General features: G+C 54.6%; 7 protein-coding genes across 7 annotated transcripts; 5 read left to right on the top strand and 2 right to left on the bottom strand.

Annotated features, from left to right (window-relative positions):
• Nucleotides 1–191: 191 nt before the first annotated feature.
• Nucleotides 192–1,366, top strand: BDY24DRAFT_412098 (uncharacterized protein; the record flags this gene model as incomplete). The annotated part of the gene is made up of 3 exons (XM_076643020.1): nt 192–1,150; nt 1,231–1,256; nt 1,329–1,366. 3 exons carry the CDS (start codon nt 192–194, stop codon nt 1,364–1,366), a joined length of 1,023 nt encoding a protein of 340 aa, XP_076499764.1.
• Nucleotides 1,367–2,013: 647 nt separating this feature from the next.
• On the bottom strand, nt 2,014–4,805 carry BDY24DRAFT_377607 (tubulin alpha chain; the record flags this gene model as incomplete). The annotated part of the gene is made up of 14 exons (XM_076638800.1): nt 2,014–2,197; nt 2,282–2,447; nt 2,539–2,593; nt 2,673–2,733; nt 2,815–2,928; nt 3,017–3,082; nt 3,177–3,393; nt 3,506–3,600; nt 3,673–3,893; nt 3,952–3,953; nt 3,979–4,082; nt 4,201–4,305; nt 4,613–4,679; nt 4,777–4,805. 14 exons carry the CDS (start codon nt 4,800–4,802, stop codon nt 2,150–2,152), a joined length of 1,347 nt encoding a protein of 448 aa, XP_076499763.1. The 3' UTR covers nt 2,014–2,149.
• A 298-nt stretch (nt 4,806–5,103) lies between these two features.
• On the bottom strand, nt 5,104–7,743 carry BDY24DRAFT_438435 (uncharacterized protein). The gene is made up of 6 exons (XM_076644357.1): nt 7,591–7,743; nt 7,351–7,466; nt 7,080–7,252; nt 6,611–6,957; nt 5,787–6,492; nt 5,104–5,613 (listed from the first exon to the last, which is right to left on the bottom strand). Exons 1-6 carry the CDS (start codon nt 7,617–7,619, stop codon nt 5,458–5,460), a joined length of 1,527 nt encoding a protein of 508 aa, XP_076499762.1. The 5' UTR covers nt 7,620–7,743; the 3' UTR covers nt 5,104–5,457.
• A 156-nt stretch (nt 7,744–7,899) lies between these two features.
• Nucleotides 7,900–9,137, top strand: BDY24DRAFT_377601 (uncharacterized protein; the record flags this gene model as incomplete). The annotated part of the gene is made up of 3 exons (XM_076638799.1): nt 7,900–8,414; nt 8,563–8,600; nt 8,691–9,137. 3 exons carry the CDS (start codon nt 7,903–7,905, stop codon nt 8,966–8,968), a joined length of 828 nt encoding a protein of 275 aa, XP_076499761.1. The 3' UTR covers nt 8,969–9,137.
• Nucleotides 9,117–10,433, top strand: BDY24DRAFT_377600 (uncharacterized protein). Its single transcript, XM_076638798.1, has 4 exons — nt 9,117–9,140; nt 9,223–9,919; nt 10,011–10,082; nt 10,175–10,433. The coding sequence occupies exons 2-4, from the start codon at nt 9,408–9,410 to the stop codon at nt 10,326–10,328; spliced, it is 738 nt and encodes a 245-aa protein (XP_076499760.1). The 5' UTR covers nt 9,117–9,140; nt 9,223–9,407; the 3' UTR covers nt 10,329–10,433.
• Nucleotides 10,434–11,077: 644 nt separating this feature from the next.
• BDY24DRAFT_412094 (tetrapyrrole biosynthesis, uroporphyrinogen III synthase) lies at nt 11,078–12,200 on the top strand (the record flags this gene model as incomplete). Its single annotated transcript, XM_076643019.1, has 2 exons — nt 11,078–11,411; nt 11,530–12,200. 2 exons carry the CDS (start codon nt 11,078–11,080, stop codon nt 12,198–12,200), a joined length of 1,005 nt encoding a protein of 334 aa, XP_076499759.1.
• A 365-nt stretch (nt 12,201–12,565) lies between these two features.
• PSD1 (phosphatidylserine decarboxylase 1) lies at nt 12,566–15,362 on the top strand (the record flags this gene model as incomplete). The annotated part of the gene is made up of 10 exons (XM_076643018.1): nt 12,566–12,848; nt 13,195–13,391; nt 13,461–13,529; nt 13,635–13,799; nt 13,872–14,046; nt 14,131–14,583; nt 14,676–14,750; nt 14,827–14,912; nt 14,983–15,205; nt 15,298–15,362. The coding sequence occupies 10 exons, from the start codon at nt 12,566–12,568 to the stop codon at nt 15,360–15,362; spliced, it is 1,791 nt and encodes a 596-aa protein (XP_076499758.1).
• Nucleotides 15,363–15,880: the final 518 nt, after the last annotated feature.

Below are 15,880 nucleotides of genomic sequence, written 5' to 3'. Positions count from 1 at the left end.
ACCATTTTTACGAACCAACCTCCCTTCGATCTTCTCGTCATTAAAGCTAGATTCTACGTCGTCTCAGGATTCCACTCGTACTTTGATCATCCTCGAAACTCCCCCACCAAATCGAACAAACGTCGACTTCCTCCTCCCGCTCCTTCCCTCTCTCCTCTCTTCCTCCCTCTCCTCCTCTACTCCCTCCTAATATGGCTCCCAAACCCCTCTCCCTCCCTCTCGAAGTCATCGAACACATCCTCAAACTCGCCTTCCTTCCAGCCGTCCCTTTCTCCGCTCAAGACTCGACGGAACCGACTCCTCCTCGTTCGACCTCCCATCTCCTCCTCGTCTCCAAAGGAATCCGTCAGATTTGCCTCCCCTTCTTCTGGAGGTCCATCACCATCTCCAAACCGGACGACTGGATCTCCCTCTTCGATCCCAAGGAAGGAATCGTCGTCGTAGGAGAGGAAGGGAGGAAGAGGTGGGAGTTGGTCGAGGAGGTCAGGATCGTCGTCGAGGCAGTCGTCCCCGTCAGCATGAAGCCTCACTCGAAATGGGAGTCGTATCTCGCGGAACTTAACCTTCCAGGCTTTCGAGTGATCCCCAAGGTCGTCTTTGAACATCTCCCTCCCTCCTCAGACTCGAGTCGTCCGTCCTGGATCGCAAAGGAGGGCGAACGAGACGCCTTTCGACTTCGCCTCTTCACACTCGAACAGGACTTCGCCAGATGGAGCTGTCCTCTATTTTCCAGGAGTACACTTCCAGATGGAAGTCACGAGAGGTGGGAGACCTCCGAACCGGTAGAGAGCCGAGTAAGGAGGGCACTTTACGACTTGGAGTCCGACTTTTGGATGGATCTCGCCTTGGACCGTCAGATTATCCTCCACGAGGTCCTTGCTTCTTTCCAACCCTTCCACGCCACCATCTCATCCAAATACTGGTCTAGGTCCGATCTCGGTACCCTCGTCTCCGACGAACTCTTGGATCCGCTGGATTTCGTCTGCCGCCTCGACTTCACCTGCGCCTCCCACAGCGACTTCGATTCGGACCCCATCTTTTCCGCTAACGAGGCCTTCCGAGTCCATGGAGGATTCACCGGCAGTCTCGTTGGGTTCTCCCCGGAGTTCCTTGCTGCTACAGAAGCTTGGGCTTTGGGGGAAGGGAAGATGTGCGCGAAGAAAGGGAAGTGGGACTCGGTTTGGAGTTGGAAGAGGGAGGATGGGTCGATGTTCTCCATCGATTTCTCAGAATACTGGTCGTAGGCTCAGCGATGAGTGAGTTGGTCCCAGCTCCATGTACCATCGGTATCTAGCTCTCGCTGATGGCTCTGTTTCTCCTCTCACCAGATCACCCCCGCGCCACCTCTCGTCCGTCTTCGATTTAATCAAGCTTTGTCTCACTTCCCACAGTCAGTCCCTCACCATAGCTGCTCCGCAATTCGAGTTCCAATGCTAACCTTGCCTCTCCATCTTTCTCTCGCAGTCTTAAAAATGAAACGTCCCCACTCGTCGCGTCGTTCACCTTCGACCTCGTCCAACGCTCCACTCTTTCGCCGTACACTTTCGAGTACGTGACATCTCACCCATCCTTCATTCGATTTCTGCAGACACTGACCTACCATTGCTTTTCGATCTCCTCACTTCCTAAGATCGCCCTCATCTTCTGGTCGCATGGCCATCTCCCTCCCTTCGCTTCGTGCTACTCTCCCGCCTTCGTCCTCTTATATTTACAGTCTGCAGTCTCGTCGTATCCAGTTCATATGCTACTGAGCCTCTCACACGCTTCAGACTCAGTCTCCTACGTTTCCCTTCTCACTTTCGCCTTCGTTGTTCTTTCTTTTTGCGCGTCCGTCTCTCGACTTTACCACCACTTCTCTTTTACTGCTTTAAGTCCTCTAGGAACTTTGAACGAGCTTTAGGATCGACCAGTGACATATCTATCCGACTGCTTTCTCATCGAGAGCTCTTCGAAAGACCAAGACCAGACTGACCTCGTTCATTTCCCGTCTTTCTTCCGTTCTTCTCTCAGAGAGAAATCGCGAGAGTCATAAAGAAAGAGTCGAACCGAACGTCGTTATTGCTATGAAAAGCTATGTTACCTACCGAGGACGTGCTACGAGAGAAGGAGACGAAACGAAACGAGAGACGCGTCGAATCGAGTCGAGGGTTTAATACTCCCCCTCCTCCTCGTCGGCGTCGGCGGAGTCGACTCCAACCTGGAGAATTTGAATCAAAATAAGAGAGATCAAGTCAGTTCAACGCTTCGTTCGGTAGAGCAGAAGGTAGACGAGCGAACGAACCTCCTCGTAGTCCTTCTCGAGAGCGGCGAGATCCTCTCGAGCCTCGGAGAATTCTCCCTCCTCCATACCCTCTCCGACGAACCAGTGGACGAACGCTCTCTTGGAGTAGAGGAGATCGAACTTCTGGTCGAGTCGAGCCCAGGCGGAAGCGATGGCGGTGGTGTTGCTGTGAACGCACGAAAGAGAGAGAAGGGTGATGTTCAAGTTCTAACACGAAGCGGATCGGGACGCGTCGGAAGAAGGGAAGGGATACTCACGAGAGCATACAGAGGGACCTAGAGACCTTGGCAGTGTCTCCCCCGGGAACGAGCGCTAGATTAAAGAGGAACGACGAGTCAGCGTTGATTTGAGGCGATCGAAGAAGAAGAGAGAGAAGAAGAAAGAGACTCACCAGGAGGCTCGTTGCAGATACCGAGCTTGAATCCAGTAGGGCACCAGTCAACAAACTGGATCTGTATATACGACAGCCAAAGGGAAAGGAGGTAAGTCAGCGACGCGTCGAGACAAGGAAAGAGTGGTCAGAAAGGACGAACGGTTCGCTTGGTCTTGATGGTCGCGATCGCAGCGTTGCAGTCCTTGGGGACTACGTCTCCTCTGTAGAGCAAACAGCACGCCATGTACTTTCCTGATCGAGGGTCGCACTTGACCTGTAAGGCGGAACGGAAAGAAGGGGAACAGGCGGGTCAAAACGACGCTTCGAGGGAAAGAAAAGGGAGGAGATTGGAGAGAACGAACCATCTGGTTGGACGACTCGAAGCACGAGAAGGTCATCTCGGAGACTGAGTTCTGCTCGTGGTAGGCCTGCGAAAACGAAGAATAAGAAACAACGAAGGTCAGCTTTCAACATTTGGAATCCTCAACGCGTCGAGGAACGAAAGAGTTGAGACGAACGAACCTTATCGGCAGAGAGGATAGGGGCGTAGGTGGCAAGAGGGAAGTGAATCCTGGGGAAGGGAACCAAGTTGGTCTGGAACTCGTTCAAGTCGACGTTGAGGGATCCGTCGAACCTGAGGGAAGCGGTGATGGACGAGACGACCTGAGCGATGAGCCTGTTGAGGTTGTTGTAGGTGGGAGACTGGATTCCAAGGTTTCGTCGGCAGATCTCGTAGATACTGTATGGGACGAAGATGAGGGAGAGGAGAGAGCGGAGTTGGTCGGCGACGAAGGAGAAATGGAACGAGGAGCGGAGACGTGGACGATCAAAGAGAAGGAATAGAAACTCACGCCTCATTATCAACCATGAACGAGCAGTCAGAGTGCTCGAGGGTGGTGTGGGTGGTGAGGACCGAGTTGTAAGGCTCGACGACGGAGTTGGAGACCTGCGAAACGAGAAACGACGCGGTCAGCTTCTCCTCCCTCTTTTTCTCGTCTCGTCCCCTTCAAAGACTCACCTTGGGAGCAGGGTAGACCGAGAACTCTAGCTTGGACTTCTTGCCGTAGTCAGTCGACAGTCTCTCGAGGAGAAGAGCTCCGAAACCTGATCCAGTTCCTCCCCCGAACGAGTGGAAAACGAAGAAGCCTTGAAGTCCAGAGCAGTTGTCGGCCAAGTTTCTGACTCGATCCAAGACGGTATCAATGAGCTCCTTTCCAACGGTGTAGTGTCCTCGGGCGTCTGAACATCAGTGAATGGGAGAGGAGTCGGATCAGCGAGGGAGGAGAGGACGGGGAAGAGACCGAAACAACGAAACGACGCACAATTGTTGGCAGCGTCCTCCTTTCCAGAGATCAAGGTTTGAGGGTGGAAGAGAGACTTGTAGGCTCCGGTTCGAACCTCGTCGATGACGTTGGGCTCGAGGTCGACCTGATACCGCATCAAAGGCAAAGAATGGAAAGTCAGCTCTCGTTCGACGCGACGACGACGACCGAAAAGAAAGCAACCTGTCCGTGCGCCGCCGAAGGAGAGACAGAGCTGAACTCACGTAGAGAGACCTAGGGACGTGCTTTCCAGCTCCAGTCTCGGAAAAGAAGGTGGAGAACCCATCGTCGTTGGCGGAGGGAGAACCTTCTTGAATTCGACCGTCGGGCTGAGAAGGAAGGAAGAAAAGCGAAAGGAGGAGAAGAGGGAGGAGGATGGTTATGTAGCTCGACGATCGACCCTCGTTTGGTTGTTCTTCTCCTCTCCCATACACCTTCAGCTCTCCTGCTGCTCCCTTCCTCGGTGTATATTGAACCCTTTGCTTCCCTCTAACTACCTCCTCGAAGTGACCTCGAGGCAAGGAAGCGTCTCGCCATCGCAACTCCGGCCTTCCTCGCTCGCTCGTCCCTCCTCCCTCCCTTGTCCTCCCTCCCTCCCTCCTCACCTCCCTTTCATCTCCTCTGTTATAGACTCACACTCAATCCATGCTCCAACGTGTACAGCTCCCAGCAAGCATTTCCGATCTGAACTCCAGCTTGTCCACTTTGGAGAGCCAGAAACCAAACCATCAAGTCAGCCTAAGTTCACGAGCTGCTCGCCGTTCCTCCTGCTACAGGCAGACGACTCAAGCTGAACTCACACGTGGATGGAAATGACTTCTCGCATGGTCTTTTAACGAGTTGGTTGATTCGGGTGAGGTGCAAGAAGGTGGGAGAGGAGAGGGAGGACCGAGCGCGCGAGGGAGAGCGAGAGAGACGAAAGGAGAGGAGGAAGAACGTGATTGAGAGTCAGGTCAGGATCTGAGAGAGCTTCTGGAACGAGAGACTGAAGGTAGAATGGACTCCCAGAGTTTGGGTTTGAGAAGAAAGAAAAGGGAGAAGGTGGGAGTGATGAGGAGAAAGGAAAGGAGGGAAGCGCCAAATGAGCTTGACCTCGAGAGGAGAGCGGAGGCAGAACGAGGGAGGGACAGCGTTGTTCTTTGTTGGCTGATTAATGAAAGGCAATGATAGAAGAGTCGCGAGGTAGTGGGGAGCTGAGTACAAAAAAATAGTAAAACTACTGAAGTATGTAGACTAGCGAAACAAGAAAGCTCGACGACACGTTCGATCCACGCCGTCTCTGTCTCTCCTCCTGCGAGACGCGTCGAACCAAAGCGACGTTTCGTTCTCCTCTGCTCTCTTTCCCTCCCTACTCTCTGCCTAACAGCGAGGACGAAGCGCGAGCACGTAGATAGACATAATAAAGAACTCGAAACCAAAAAAACAAACACGCGCACAAAACCCAAACGAACAACGAAGGACGCGGTCTCTCGTCGAACTCATCATCTTCCCCTCCCTCTCCCAGCCTTCCCAGCTGCACCCCCGGAAGCTCGCTGAGCTGCCTTCTGAGCAGCTTTTTCGGCTCTCCTCTTGGAGCACGTCGGGCAATGCCACGTTCCGTCGGGAGGAGCGGAGAGCCGAAGGCAGTCGAGGTGGTACTGTTGAAGACGAACGAACGAAGAGGAGAAGGGGAAAGAGGTCGTCAGTGAATGACCTTCAGAGGAGGGAGGGAGAAGAGAGAAGAAAAGAAGGACGAGAGAGAAGGGAACGGAAGGGGAGGAAGAGCAAGGGAGGAAGAAAGGGGAAGGAGAGAGAGAGAGACGCGACTCACCCATTCAATCTCACAATCATCATCATCACACCCTATCATCTCCCCGTAACTCGCTCCATTACAGTAGCAGTACGTGTTCTTGTCCCCTCCTTCGCCACCTCCTCCTCCACCAGCCGCTCCTCCTTCCGGTCCCGAAGCACCCCCGTCGTGCGGTCCTCCTCGACCTCCCTGACCGTCCTCCTCCCCATCCGAACTCTCCTCCGACTCGCTCTCGAACGTCCTCTGCCCATCGTCGTGCGAATGCTGCTGAGCCGCTGGACGTCGGACGGGTCGTCCCGTTGCGGTCGTGAAGTGCTCGTCGTTGTTGTTGTTGGTTCCCGAAGGAGATCCTCCCTCGTGCCCGTTGGTGTTCGTACGAGACCTAGCTCTCGCAGCAGCTCCCTTCTTCCCATCCTGATCGTCGTCGTAGCCCTGTCCGCCGTTCGCAGCAGCTGAAGGAGAGTCGAGTCGGTCGATCCCAGCTCCGATGTCGTGCCCTCGGCCTGTGACGGAGTCGACGAGCGTGAGGTGTTCGTTGGTGACGGTTCCGTTGGGGTTTGGAGAAGGGTAGGAGGAAGGATGACCGTCGTCGTCGTCGAAACGAGAACGAGCTGGGATGTTGGGTTTGGAGTTTGCGAGACGAGGGGAGGGGTGGTGGGAAGGGTGGTCGCTGGGGTTGTTGTTGTGGGAGGCGGAGGAAAGAGCTGGGGACGCTGGACGGGGAATGCTGGGAGGACGACAAGAAAAGGGAGGAGAGAGAGGAAGAAAGGTGATCAGCGAAACGAGTTCAACATATATAAGGAATCAAGCACGAAGAACGGAAAGGAAGGAAACCCAAAGCTCACCTCTTCTTCTTCGCTCCTCCTCCAGCTCTCCCACTCCCCGACGCGACTCCTTTCCCAGGACTCTGCTTATGACTATTCGAGTCGTACCACTCGTCCATGAACTCTGTCGTCTCTCTGTCCTTCTTTCCTCCTCCTCGTCCTCCTCCGTCCGGGTTGGCGACCTTTCTCGCCTTCTCCTTTCGCAAGGGAGTCGTGAGCGTAGCGTTGGCTCCGGTTCGAGTTCGTTTCGAGGAAGTGGTGGGAGGAAGGTAGACGACGTTGGAACCTCCTGGTGGAGAAGAGGGACGTTGAGTGAGGAGAGTAGAGTTGAGGAGGAGGTTGTTGAGGTGGGTTTGGTGAGAGATGACCTGACGAGGAGAAGGAGGGAAGGGTGAGCTTCGATTCGAACAAGCGACCTCGAGAGCTACACATCGACTGAGAAATCCTTCCTTCGTCTGAAAGATGGACTGTATGCGCTGCTCGGACTCACTCCTTCGCATACCCCTCCTACGACCCTGATCTTGTCCTCTCCTCCGAGCTTGAACCTCTGAGCGAAATCGGCGACCTCCCGAAGCGCTAGAAGCCGTTCTTGGGGAGTGTATTTAGGGTCCAGAACTTTGCCTGTGAGAGCTTTGATGGAGTCGGTGAGGTGGATGAGGGAGGCTGGAAGCGGAAACGAGTGCATACAAAAGTCAGCGAAAGCGAAGGAGGGAAGGGAGAGGGAGAGAAGGAGGAAGGTGGAAGATGGGAGAGAGACTTACAGCTGAGAACAGCATCCAACTCTCTGAGATCCGAGAAACCTCTGGTCAACTCGAGGGGAAGAGCGTCCAGAGTATCCGCGTAATCTGCTACGATCATCAAATCATGAGGAACGGGTCTGAGAGAGAAGAGAAGCAAAGGGAGGAGGGAAGGAAGGGATGTCGGTCAGCTCTCGTCGATTCAACCTTCCTTCCTTCCGAAACGAGTCCATCCAAGGGAGCGACGAGAGTTCGAGCACTCACGAAGGTCCTTCTGGGTATCCTGAAGGCATGGTGGAGAGCGAGAGGGAGGAGAAAGCGGGTTGGGAGGGTTGGAGGACAGGGTGGACGTTTGAGGGAGAGGTGCCCGAGCTCGGTCGATCCGCAGACTCTGGTTGAGCTCGATCTTATTGATCTCACTGTAGATTTTCACAGGATGCCATATGCTTTAGAACCCTCCTGTCTACCAGCTCGAGAAATTTGGGCGAAAATCAGTGCGAGACCCGCCTTGACGACGCTCGTTGCCCTCCCTCAATGCCAGTGAGCTCGACGATTGAACCGCCTCAGTCGACCAGCATGTCTAAGGAACATCTGGATCCTCGTCTAAGATTATCCGTCAGCAGTCCTCGACCAGCCGCCTCCTCGTCTTCGTCAATTCAGAATCCAGCCCCAAATTCAGCATCGTCTACTTCAGCCTCTCCGAGTCCTTCCCTCCCTTCTCGACCTCTCCCTTCCTCCCGTTCCTCCTCCTTCTCCTCTCACTCAGCTCCCTCTGCGCCTTCTCAAGCGCTCTTCGCCAGTGGAATCCTGGCTCCAACTCCTCGAACTTCCCTTTGGCTCCCTCGACTCTCACCAGCGCCAGCTCAAACTCCTCTTCCTCCCGCTTCAGCCCTCCAATCTCCCTTCCAGCAGCAACAGCAACTTCCTCCTCCTCCTTCTCCAGCGGAATACCACGGATCCCTTGCTTCTACATCCTCCTCTCCTTACACTCCAGGTGCAGTACATCAACATGACCAGCATCAACATCAACAGATCGGTCAGGTACGACCCCTCCAGCCGTTCCCTTTGCCTACTACTCCGTCTTCAAGGTCAGTAACGGTCTTAATTCGAGTCTTGCGGGGGTCTAGAAATATATATATACATCCGGAGAGGAGGAAGGGAGGCTTTCCCTCGACCGTCGTTTGGCACGCGTTCCTGACTTTGTTTTCTTCCTCTCGACTCACTGAAACCCTACAGCCCTGGTCCTCCAACCGATTTTTCAAGCTATTTTGAAGGTCTTTATATCCGTCTTCGTGCCCTCTTCCCTCCCTTCGAAACTCTCACTAACGCCCTCGTTTCTTTCTCCCTCGCCCACCTCCCTCCAGCCGCCGACCAAGCCGAACAAAAACACTACCACTCTCGACAACACAACCTCTCTCTCCTCCGATCCATCCACACCAACTTCCTCTCGACCCACACTCATCAACTCGAACAAGAACGACTCATCGCGTCCGCTTTGCGAACGGATAAATACCGAATTCTCCCAACTCGAAACCGTTCGAACGTCCGCCGAGAAGGAGCAACGAGCTCTTCAGGCGAAGCTGGACGCGTCGGACAAGCGCTCCAACGAGAGGTCAAGAGAGTGGAAAAGGGAGGAAGTTAGAGAAGGTGGAGAAGGAGAGGGATGGTTATCGAGCGAGTTCGGAGAAGTTGAGGAGTCATGTGGAGGAGGCGAGGGCGGAGAGGAAGAGGTTGGAGGAGGAGTTGGAGAGGAGGATGAGGAGGACAAGGACGAAGGAGAAGATCCGTTGCAGAAGTTGATGGCGATGCTGGAGGTGAGAGAACGCGTCCCGCACGAGTTGGAGGTTTGCCGACTTCTGTTCTCGCTTGTTTACGCTTTTCGCTTTGATCTCGAAGGAACAGGAGGGACTTCAAAGGCAGCCTCGTCGCCTCGTTATCCTTTCCTGCTCCTTCTATCGTTCGTCGTCGCGTTACCCTGAGCCAGGCTGACTTCTCCTCTCCCTCCTTCCGTCTCTCTTCCTCAGTCCGACTCCGATTCGACCACCCTCGACGGTCCTACTCTCTCACCTTCACCTGCGTCCATGGAAGTCAAACCCACCACCACGAACCCGAATACCAACCTCCTGATACCCTCTTTCTCGCCCTTGAGTCTTCTCTCCTCCTCGCAATCAGCAACCGAAATCTCCCTCGCTACCTCCCTCGCCGATCAAGTCCCTCCTCGATCCATATCGGAAGCTCCTCTTTCATCGCTCGCTTCTCCCTCTTCTCATCGCAACGATTCCTCCTCGTCATCCGTCGCCGGAACTTCGAACTCGAACTCGAACTCGAACTCGAACATCACGTCTTCATCCCTCGCTCTCGCTCTCGGACTCGAACTCGAACCCATCGTTCCAAAGAAACGCGGAGCCTCGGATGCGCTCTCTCAGGACGTCGATTCCATTTCGGGTTCGGGATCAGGATCAGTCGAGAAGAAATCGAGACGCGCATCATCAGGCTCGAACGATGTAGAGGAATCGTACTCGTCGCTCTCGCTGGATGGGACCCCTGGGACGTTTTCGAGTGGGTTGAAGGAGGATGCCGATGAGGTGACCAGGTGAGTTTATCTTTCTTCATGACTTTTGAGAGACGATGGTCCGAACTCTCGTCGCGTCGCTGACCTTCTTCGTTTCGTTTGCGAAAACCAGAACCGAGTTCCTCACCTTCTGGTGGGCTCGAATCTTCCCCGTTTACGGGGGAGGGAGCTGTACGCTTTGCACGTAAGCTCACACGATCCACTCTTTTCTTCCCTTCTCTTCCTTCGAGGCTGACCTCTTTTCGTTCGTCTTTCGCGTCGTCTTCTCTCGTGCAGCCTCTCCACTTCCCCCGCTTCCGCCACCTCCAAATCCTGGACTTCCGCCGATGAGAAGGAGAAGTTTGAGCATCTCGAGAAGAAGCATGCGAGAGCTTGGGCTGTGGTGACGAGGAGGGAGGGGTTGGGAGGAAAAGGGTTGGGAGGAGGTTGATAGAAGGGATAGAAGGGATTCGAAGGAAGATTAACGCTTTGCTTGATTTGGGATAGTCGGCTGGAATCCGCATGCATGCTTCGTCACCTTGTTGTCGGTGGTGCGAGAGGAGAGGAACGGGAGACGGACGAGTCGAGGCGACGCGTTGGTTCGAGCTCACCTTTCGTCTGAGCGATGCGCGAGACGAGTCTCGCTGGCTTCACCGGTCTTGCCTCTCTGTTGATGTTTGTGAAATCCTTGGAGAACTAACAGACACAGAGAGATCGACGTGGGCAGTCCGACAAAAACTCAACAGGGAGGGAAGAGGCAAAGTCAGCCTTAGGCCGTATCCTTCAGTCTGGAGATCTGAAAGAAGTTTCCCCGATTGTACCACCTTTTGGAGACTTTGAAATCAACATAGAAGAGCAAGAAACGTATCAAACGAAACGGGAGAGGAAAAGATGCCGTCGTCGGGGAGAGGGGAAGGGAATTTCGCGAGCTCGATCCTTTCCTTCTCCCCAACCCTCACTCCCTCTTCCTCCTCTTTTCCTGAGCTCAGGCCGACCCTCTCGACTCTCCGGGACCCTACGGCTTCCTTCCAATCCCTGAGCGACTTCAGCACCTCGCAAATCTTCCTCGAACCCATCCAAACCTCGTCGGCCTCTCAGCTTCCTCCCTTCTCGCCTCCACCTCCTCTGTCCCTCCTTCGCTTCCTTCCTCTCCCTCCCATCTCGTCGCACCTCTTCCCAAACCAACTGCATACATCCACCATGTCCCCGATCCCCGTAATCCTTCTTCGACCCAACTCTCGCTCGTGTGCGACTTCGAGTCCGGATCCTTACGCTCACCTCCTCTCGCAACCCTCGTCATCCAGTCGGTCGACGCCTTCGTACACGCCCTACTTCGTTCCAGTACTCGATACAGAGTTCGTAGATCAAGATGGACTCCAGGAGGTGTATAGAGAAGGGTCAGAAAAGTGGGGAGGAGTGGTGGTGACGAGTCAGAGAGCGGTTGAAGCTTGGGGAAGAGCTGGAGAGGTCGTGGAAGGAGAGGGTGCTGCTGTAGCTGCTGGGAAGGGGAAGGGGAAAGCTAGAGAGGTTGAGGGTGAGTTCAGGATAGCCTGATTTTGCTGTGCTTCGAAGGAGAGGGATCAGAAGCTTTGGAGCTCAAGCTCACCTTCGCTCCTCCTTCTTCTTCCTCCTCCTCTTCTTCTCTCTCTCAGCTTTATCCCCTTCCTCAACCTGGGCCACCCTCCATTTCTTTTCTATAGGACCCTCGACGACCAACGCCCTCCTCTCCCTCTCGTTCAACGTTCGACCTCCTCCGGAACTCATCCTCTCGCCTTCGAACGCAGGAAACACTCCCTCTCTCGCCGACCTGATCGCGTCGCACTTCTCCTCTTCCTCTCGCCAAACGTCCTCGACCTCGCCCTCTCCCTCAATCTCAACACCACCATCCAAACCTCTCCTCTACCTCACAGGAGACAAAAACTCGCCTCTCCTCTCGCAACTCCTCCTGTCCTCCTCTCCGCCCATCCTCCTCCAACCTCGTCAAACGTACCTGACCTCTCCTCTTCCAACGTTCATCCCAACCTTCTCCTCCCTCCTCTGTTCCATCTTCGAACGAGAAGCAACATCTCGGAAGAACGGGAAACTCCCCTGGGTCGTGCTCTTCTCTCCTTCAGCGGTCGAGCTCGCGATGGCCGTGCTGAACGAGTTGGACGCGTTCAGAGAGAGAAGGGTCCGGTTCGCGGTCATAGGTCCGACGACGGGAGACGCTCTGAGGAAGGAGCTCGAGACGGAAGGTGGAGGGCAGATGGACGTTCTCGAAGCTGGTAGACCTGGGGCGGCAGGGTTGGTGGAGGTGCTGAGGAAGAGGGACGGATTGATGTGATGCAAGACAGAAGCAAGAAGGAGAGAGAACGGGCAGAACCGAAGGCTCAGCTCTCCTTGAGCTGCTCTTTCACTTCAGTTTTGCACTCTTGGAGAGAGGTTGAAGACTGAAGTCTCTGAGAAGACATTATCAGCTTGAAAATCAGCCACAATCGTCTCACAAGTTGGAAACCGGCGCAGTGTGCCCTGCGAGCTTAGCTCGTTCCCCCTCCTCCTCTCTCCTCTTCTTTTGTCACCTTCCTCTTTGTTTCAACTTCAAACCATCACAATCCTCAAACTCTCTTCTTCTCCCTCTTCACCTCTCCCTTTCCATACTCAGGCCATTGTCTCTCGTAGAATCATCGTCCTCCGAAAAGACGCTGTGAGATGCCGCCGCTCCGTCCTCCTCCTCCTTTGGATTCCTCTTTCGCGTCGTCCTCGTCGTCGTCGCTCTCTCCTTCCCTCCAACCGTCAACGTCTCCAACCGTCGGACCTTCCTCGATGCCTCCGATCTCCCAGCCTGGCCTTCGGGCCCGAGCTGCCTATCGAGCTTATCTTCCTCCGAGACCGAATCTCAACTGGAGGAGATCCTTCAGGACAACAGCGACCAACAAGGATCAAACGACCGAAGGAGGAGGAGAACAGAAGAAGAAGAGGAGAGGAATGGGATGTGAGTAGCATGTTTTTCTCTCTTTTTCGTCCATCTTTGTTGGAGTGTATGCTCTGTAGGAGAAGGGTGCTAGAAGAGTGAGAAGGGAGGAGGCCGAATAGAGAGAGAGAGAGGCACGAAGAGAGGGAAGGAAGGGAGGATCGTGTGGCACGACCTCGTTGGCTCCTTCCTTTCTTCGTCCCTACTTTCCTCTCACGCGACCACCTGTACAGTCTTCGAACCCTCTCCTATCTATATAGTCACCCTCGTCACCTACTTTCTCCCTTTTCATCCATCCGAAGAGCGAGGGAATCAAACTGACGTCTCCTCCTCGAACCCTCTTTTCGTCCTCCTCCCGTTCGTTCAGCTCGACTCAAAGGAGTCTGGGCTTCCAAACGACCTTCGACGAGATGGGTCCCCATTCCTCTCGGTCTAGGAGCTCTCGTCGTAGGCGTCCTCGAGTACCAGAGGAACTGGAACGGATCGAGAAGGAGGGATCGAGCGGATGTGGGCATGGCGGAGGATGGAGACGAGATGATCGTGAGGGTTCGAGGTCCGTGGCAGGTCAGTCCCGTTCCCTCTCGGTTTGCTGTTGAGAGAGCTCGAGCTGACAGCTTTCTTGGTATGCTGTAGGTTCACGTCATGGGAGCCTTGCCTTTGAGGAGTCTGTCGAGGTTGTGGGGGTACTTAAACTCGTTCGAGGTTCGTCCTCCTCCTCCTCCCTTCCTTCCCTTCCTCCTCCCTTCGCCTTTGAGCCTCGTTCTCGCATCGCTGATCGCTTCTCCTCCTTCTGATATCCTCATGCAGCTCCCCGTATGGTCTCGAGAACCAGGATTCAAGCTCTACTCGTGGGCGTTCGGCTGCAACCTCGACGAGCTCGCTCAACCCGACCTCAAGCAGTACGTCTCCTTGGGAGACTTCTTCTACAGGAAGCTCAAGGATGGAGTTCGACCTATCGCTGATGTCGCTCTCGTGAGTCACCTCTTCTGCTTCTTCCTATCATCGAGACAAGAGCTCATCAGTCTCGCTGTTGCTCGGTTACAGGTCTCGCCGGCCGACGGAAAGCTCCTTCACTTCGGAGCCATCTCTGGAGCGAAGGTTGAGCAGGTCAAGGGAATGAGCTACTCTCTCGACGCTCTGTTGGGGAAGACTGGAGGACCCGAGTCTCCTAGTGCTGAGGACATCGAGTTCGATACCGATTCTGAACGAGAGTTCGACGGTACGTCCTCCTTCCCGACACACGACCTCGGTTCGAACGGACGGAGCCTCACCCCTTGCCTTTCCCTTCGTTCCTCTCTTGCAGACCACGACTTCGCCAACATCAACGACATCGACTACTCCCTCGGCGACCTCCTCGGTTCCAACGCTCGAAAGGTCTCCCACAAGGCCCCAGCCGACGGCGTCAACGAGGAATCCGACACCGAATCCCTCCTCTCCAACTCGTCCAACTCCTCCGGTTCCTCCACCCCTACCGTCTTCTCCTCCTCTTCTGCTTCTCAACCTGGATCCCCAGCTGAGGACGCTTCCGTTCCTACCGAGATGTTTGGGCCTGACTCGGTCGCTCACGATGCTAGCGTCGCCACCAACATGGGGATCAAGGCAGCTCTCGAGGGACAGGCTGGATCGAAGAGCAGCGTGACGAAGTTGAGGGAGGGGAACGGGCTGTTCTTCACGGTTATATACCTCGCTCCTGGAGATTACCATCGGTTCCACAGTCCTACGGCTTGGGTTGTGGAGAGGAGGAGGCATTTCGCTGGTGAGTCTTCGAACGCGTCTTGGTTTCTCTTCTCGTCTCTCTCGTTTCGAACTGACCGAACTCTTCCTCTTTCCTCCTGTTCCCCCTCTCAGGTGAACTCTTCTCGGTCTCACCTTACATCGCTCGAAGGTTGTCGAACCTTTTCGTTCTCAACGAACGAGTCGCTCGTGAGTCTCCCCTCCTTCTTCTCGTCTCTCGTCTCGTCGACTGACCATCTCTCCCTTCCCTCCTCTCTCTCCCCAGTCCTCGGTCGATGGAAGCACGGATTCTTCGGAATGGTCCCTGTCGGAGCTACCAACGTCGGTTCCATCAAAATCAACTTCGACGAGGTTCGCTTCCATCTCCTTCCTCTCCTTCCCCTCTTTCAGCGCTGACTCTTCTTCTTCATCTTCGTCTCAGGCCCTCCGAACCAACAACCGACTCCGACCTCACCCCGCCGGAACCTACATCGAAGCCGTCTACTCCAAGGCGTCCAAGCTCCTGCGAGGTCAGCCTCTCAACCCTGGAGACGAAATGGGAGGGTTCATGCTGGGAAGCACGATCGTGCTCATCTTCGAGGCACCCTTGGACTTTGCGTTCTCGGTCCAGGAGGGTCAGAAGATCAAGGTTGGAGAGCCTATTGGTGAGTCTCGAGCTCCCCTTCCTTTTCGTTCCTTCTTCAACACGAAAGAACGAGGCTGACCTCTTTCTCGTCGCGTCTCTTTTTCAAAACAGGATTCGTCCCCTCGGCCACTCCTTCGCCTACTCGACCTGCCTCGCCCACTTCCACCTCTTCTTGATTTCTCTACTCCTCTCGTTTCGTTTCTCACACCCCCGCCTCAGATCCGTCCACCTTCGTTTGATTCCTCTCCCTCCTTTTTGGGCTGCTCCACCAGTCCCTTCACGTCTCACGCTGTCTCGCTTTTTTTTCGCTTTCATACTCACCCCTCGCACTTTCAACATCGTCGCACCCCTTTTTTTTCTGTCCCTTTTACATATTCTGCTACGTCTCTACGCATCTTTATTCACACGACCCCTTCCTCTGCACTTTCGAGGATTGATTTTGCGAGCTCCTTGCTCGTCTCTTTGCTAGATTGACTCGCTCGCCTTCGTTTCTTTCTTGGAAGACGATTGATATCTTGGACTTTCGTTGCTTGTTTCGAGAGGAAGAGAGGTTGGTTCAGCGATGGAATCTTGAAAAGAAGAAGAGGAGAAGGAAGTGTGCTCTTTCGATCTCGTCTCGCATCTCTTCCATCGAATCCACCGAGCGAGTCTCTTCGACCACTGTGCATTTACCATTGAGGGATTCGTAAGGCTA

The sequence above is a fragment of the Mrakia frigida genome (assembly GCF_051309035.1).
Source record: "Mrakia frigida strain ATCC 22029 unplaced genomic scaffold BDY24scaffold_4, whole genome shotgun sequence".
NCBI lineage: Eukaryota > Fungi > Basidiomycota > Tremellomycetes > Cystofilobasidiales > Mrakiaceae > Mrakia > Mrakia frigida.
The sequence above is the reverse complement of the archived record's forward strand: the minus strand, read 5'-3'. Positions and strand labels throughout refer to the sequence as shown.

What these genes read in the sequence shown, in the direction of transcription:
- BDY24DRAFT_377600 (XM_076638798.1), top strand. Translation starts at nt 9,408, where the DNA reads ATGGAAGTCAAACCCACCACCACGAACCCGAATACCAACCTCCTGATA. An exon ending in GATGCCGATGAGGTGACCAG is followed by an intron (nt 9,920 to 10,010) that starts GTGAGTTTATCT and finishes TGCGAAAACCAG; the next exon opens with AACCGAGTTCCTCACCTTCT. An exon ending in GGGAGCTGTACGCTTTGCAC is followed by an intron (nt 10,083 to 10,174) that starts GTAAGCTCACAC and finishes TCTCTCGTGCAG; the next exon opens with CCTCTCCACTTCCCCCGCTT.
- BDY24DRAFT_438435 (XM_076644357.1), bottom strand. Translation starts at nt 7,619, where the DNA reads ATGCCTTCAGGATACCCAGAAGGACCTTC. An exon ending in GGATACCCAGAAGGACCTTC is followed by an intron (nt 7,467 to 7,590) that starts GTGAGTGCTCGA and finishes CTTCTCTCTCAG; the next exon opens with ACCCGTTCCTCATGATTTGA. An exon ending in TAGGAGGGGTATGCGAAGGA is followed by an intron (nt 6,958 to 7,079) that starts GTGAGTCCGAGC and finishes TCTCCTCGTCAG; the next exon opens with GTCATCTCTCACCAAACCCA.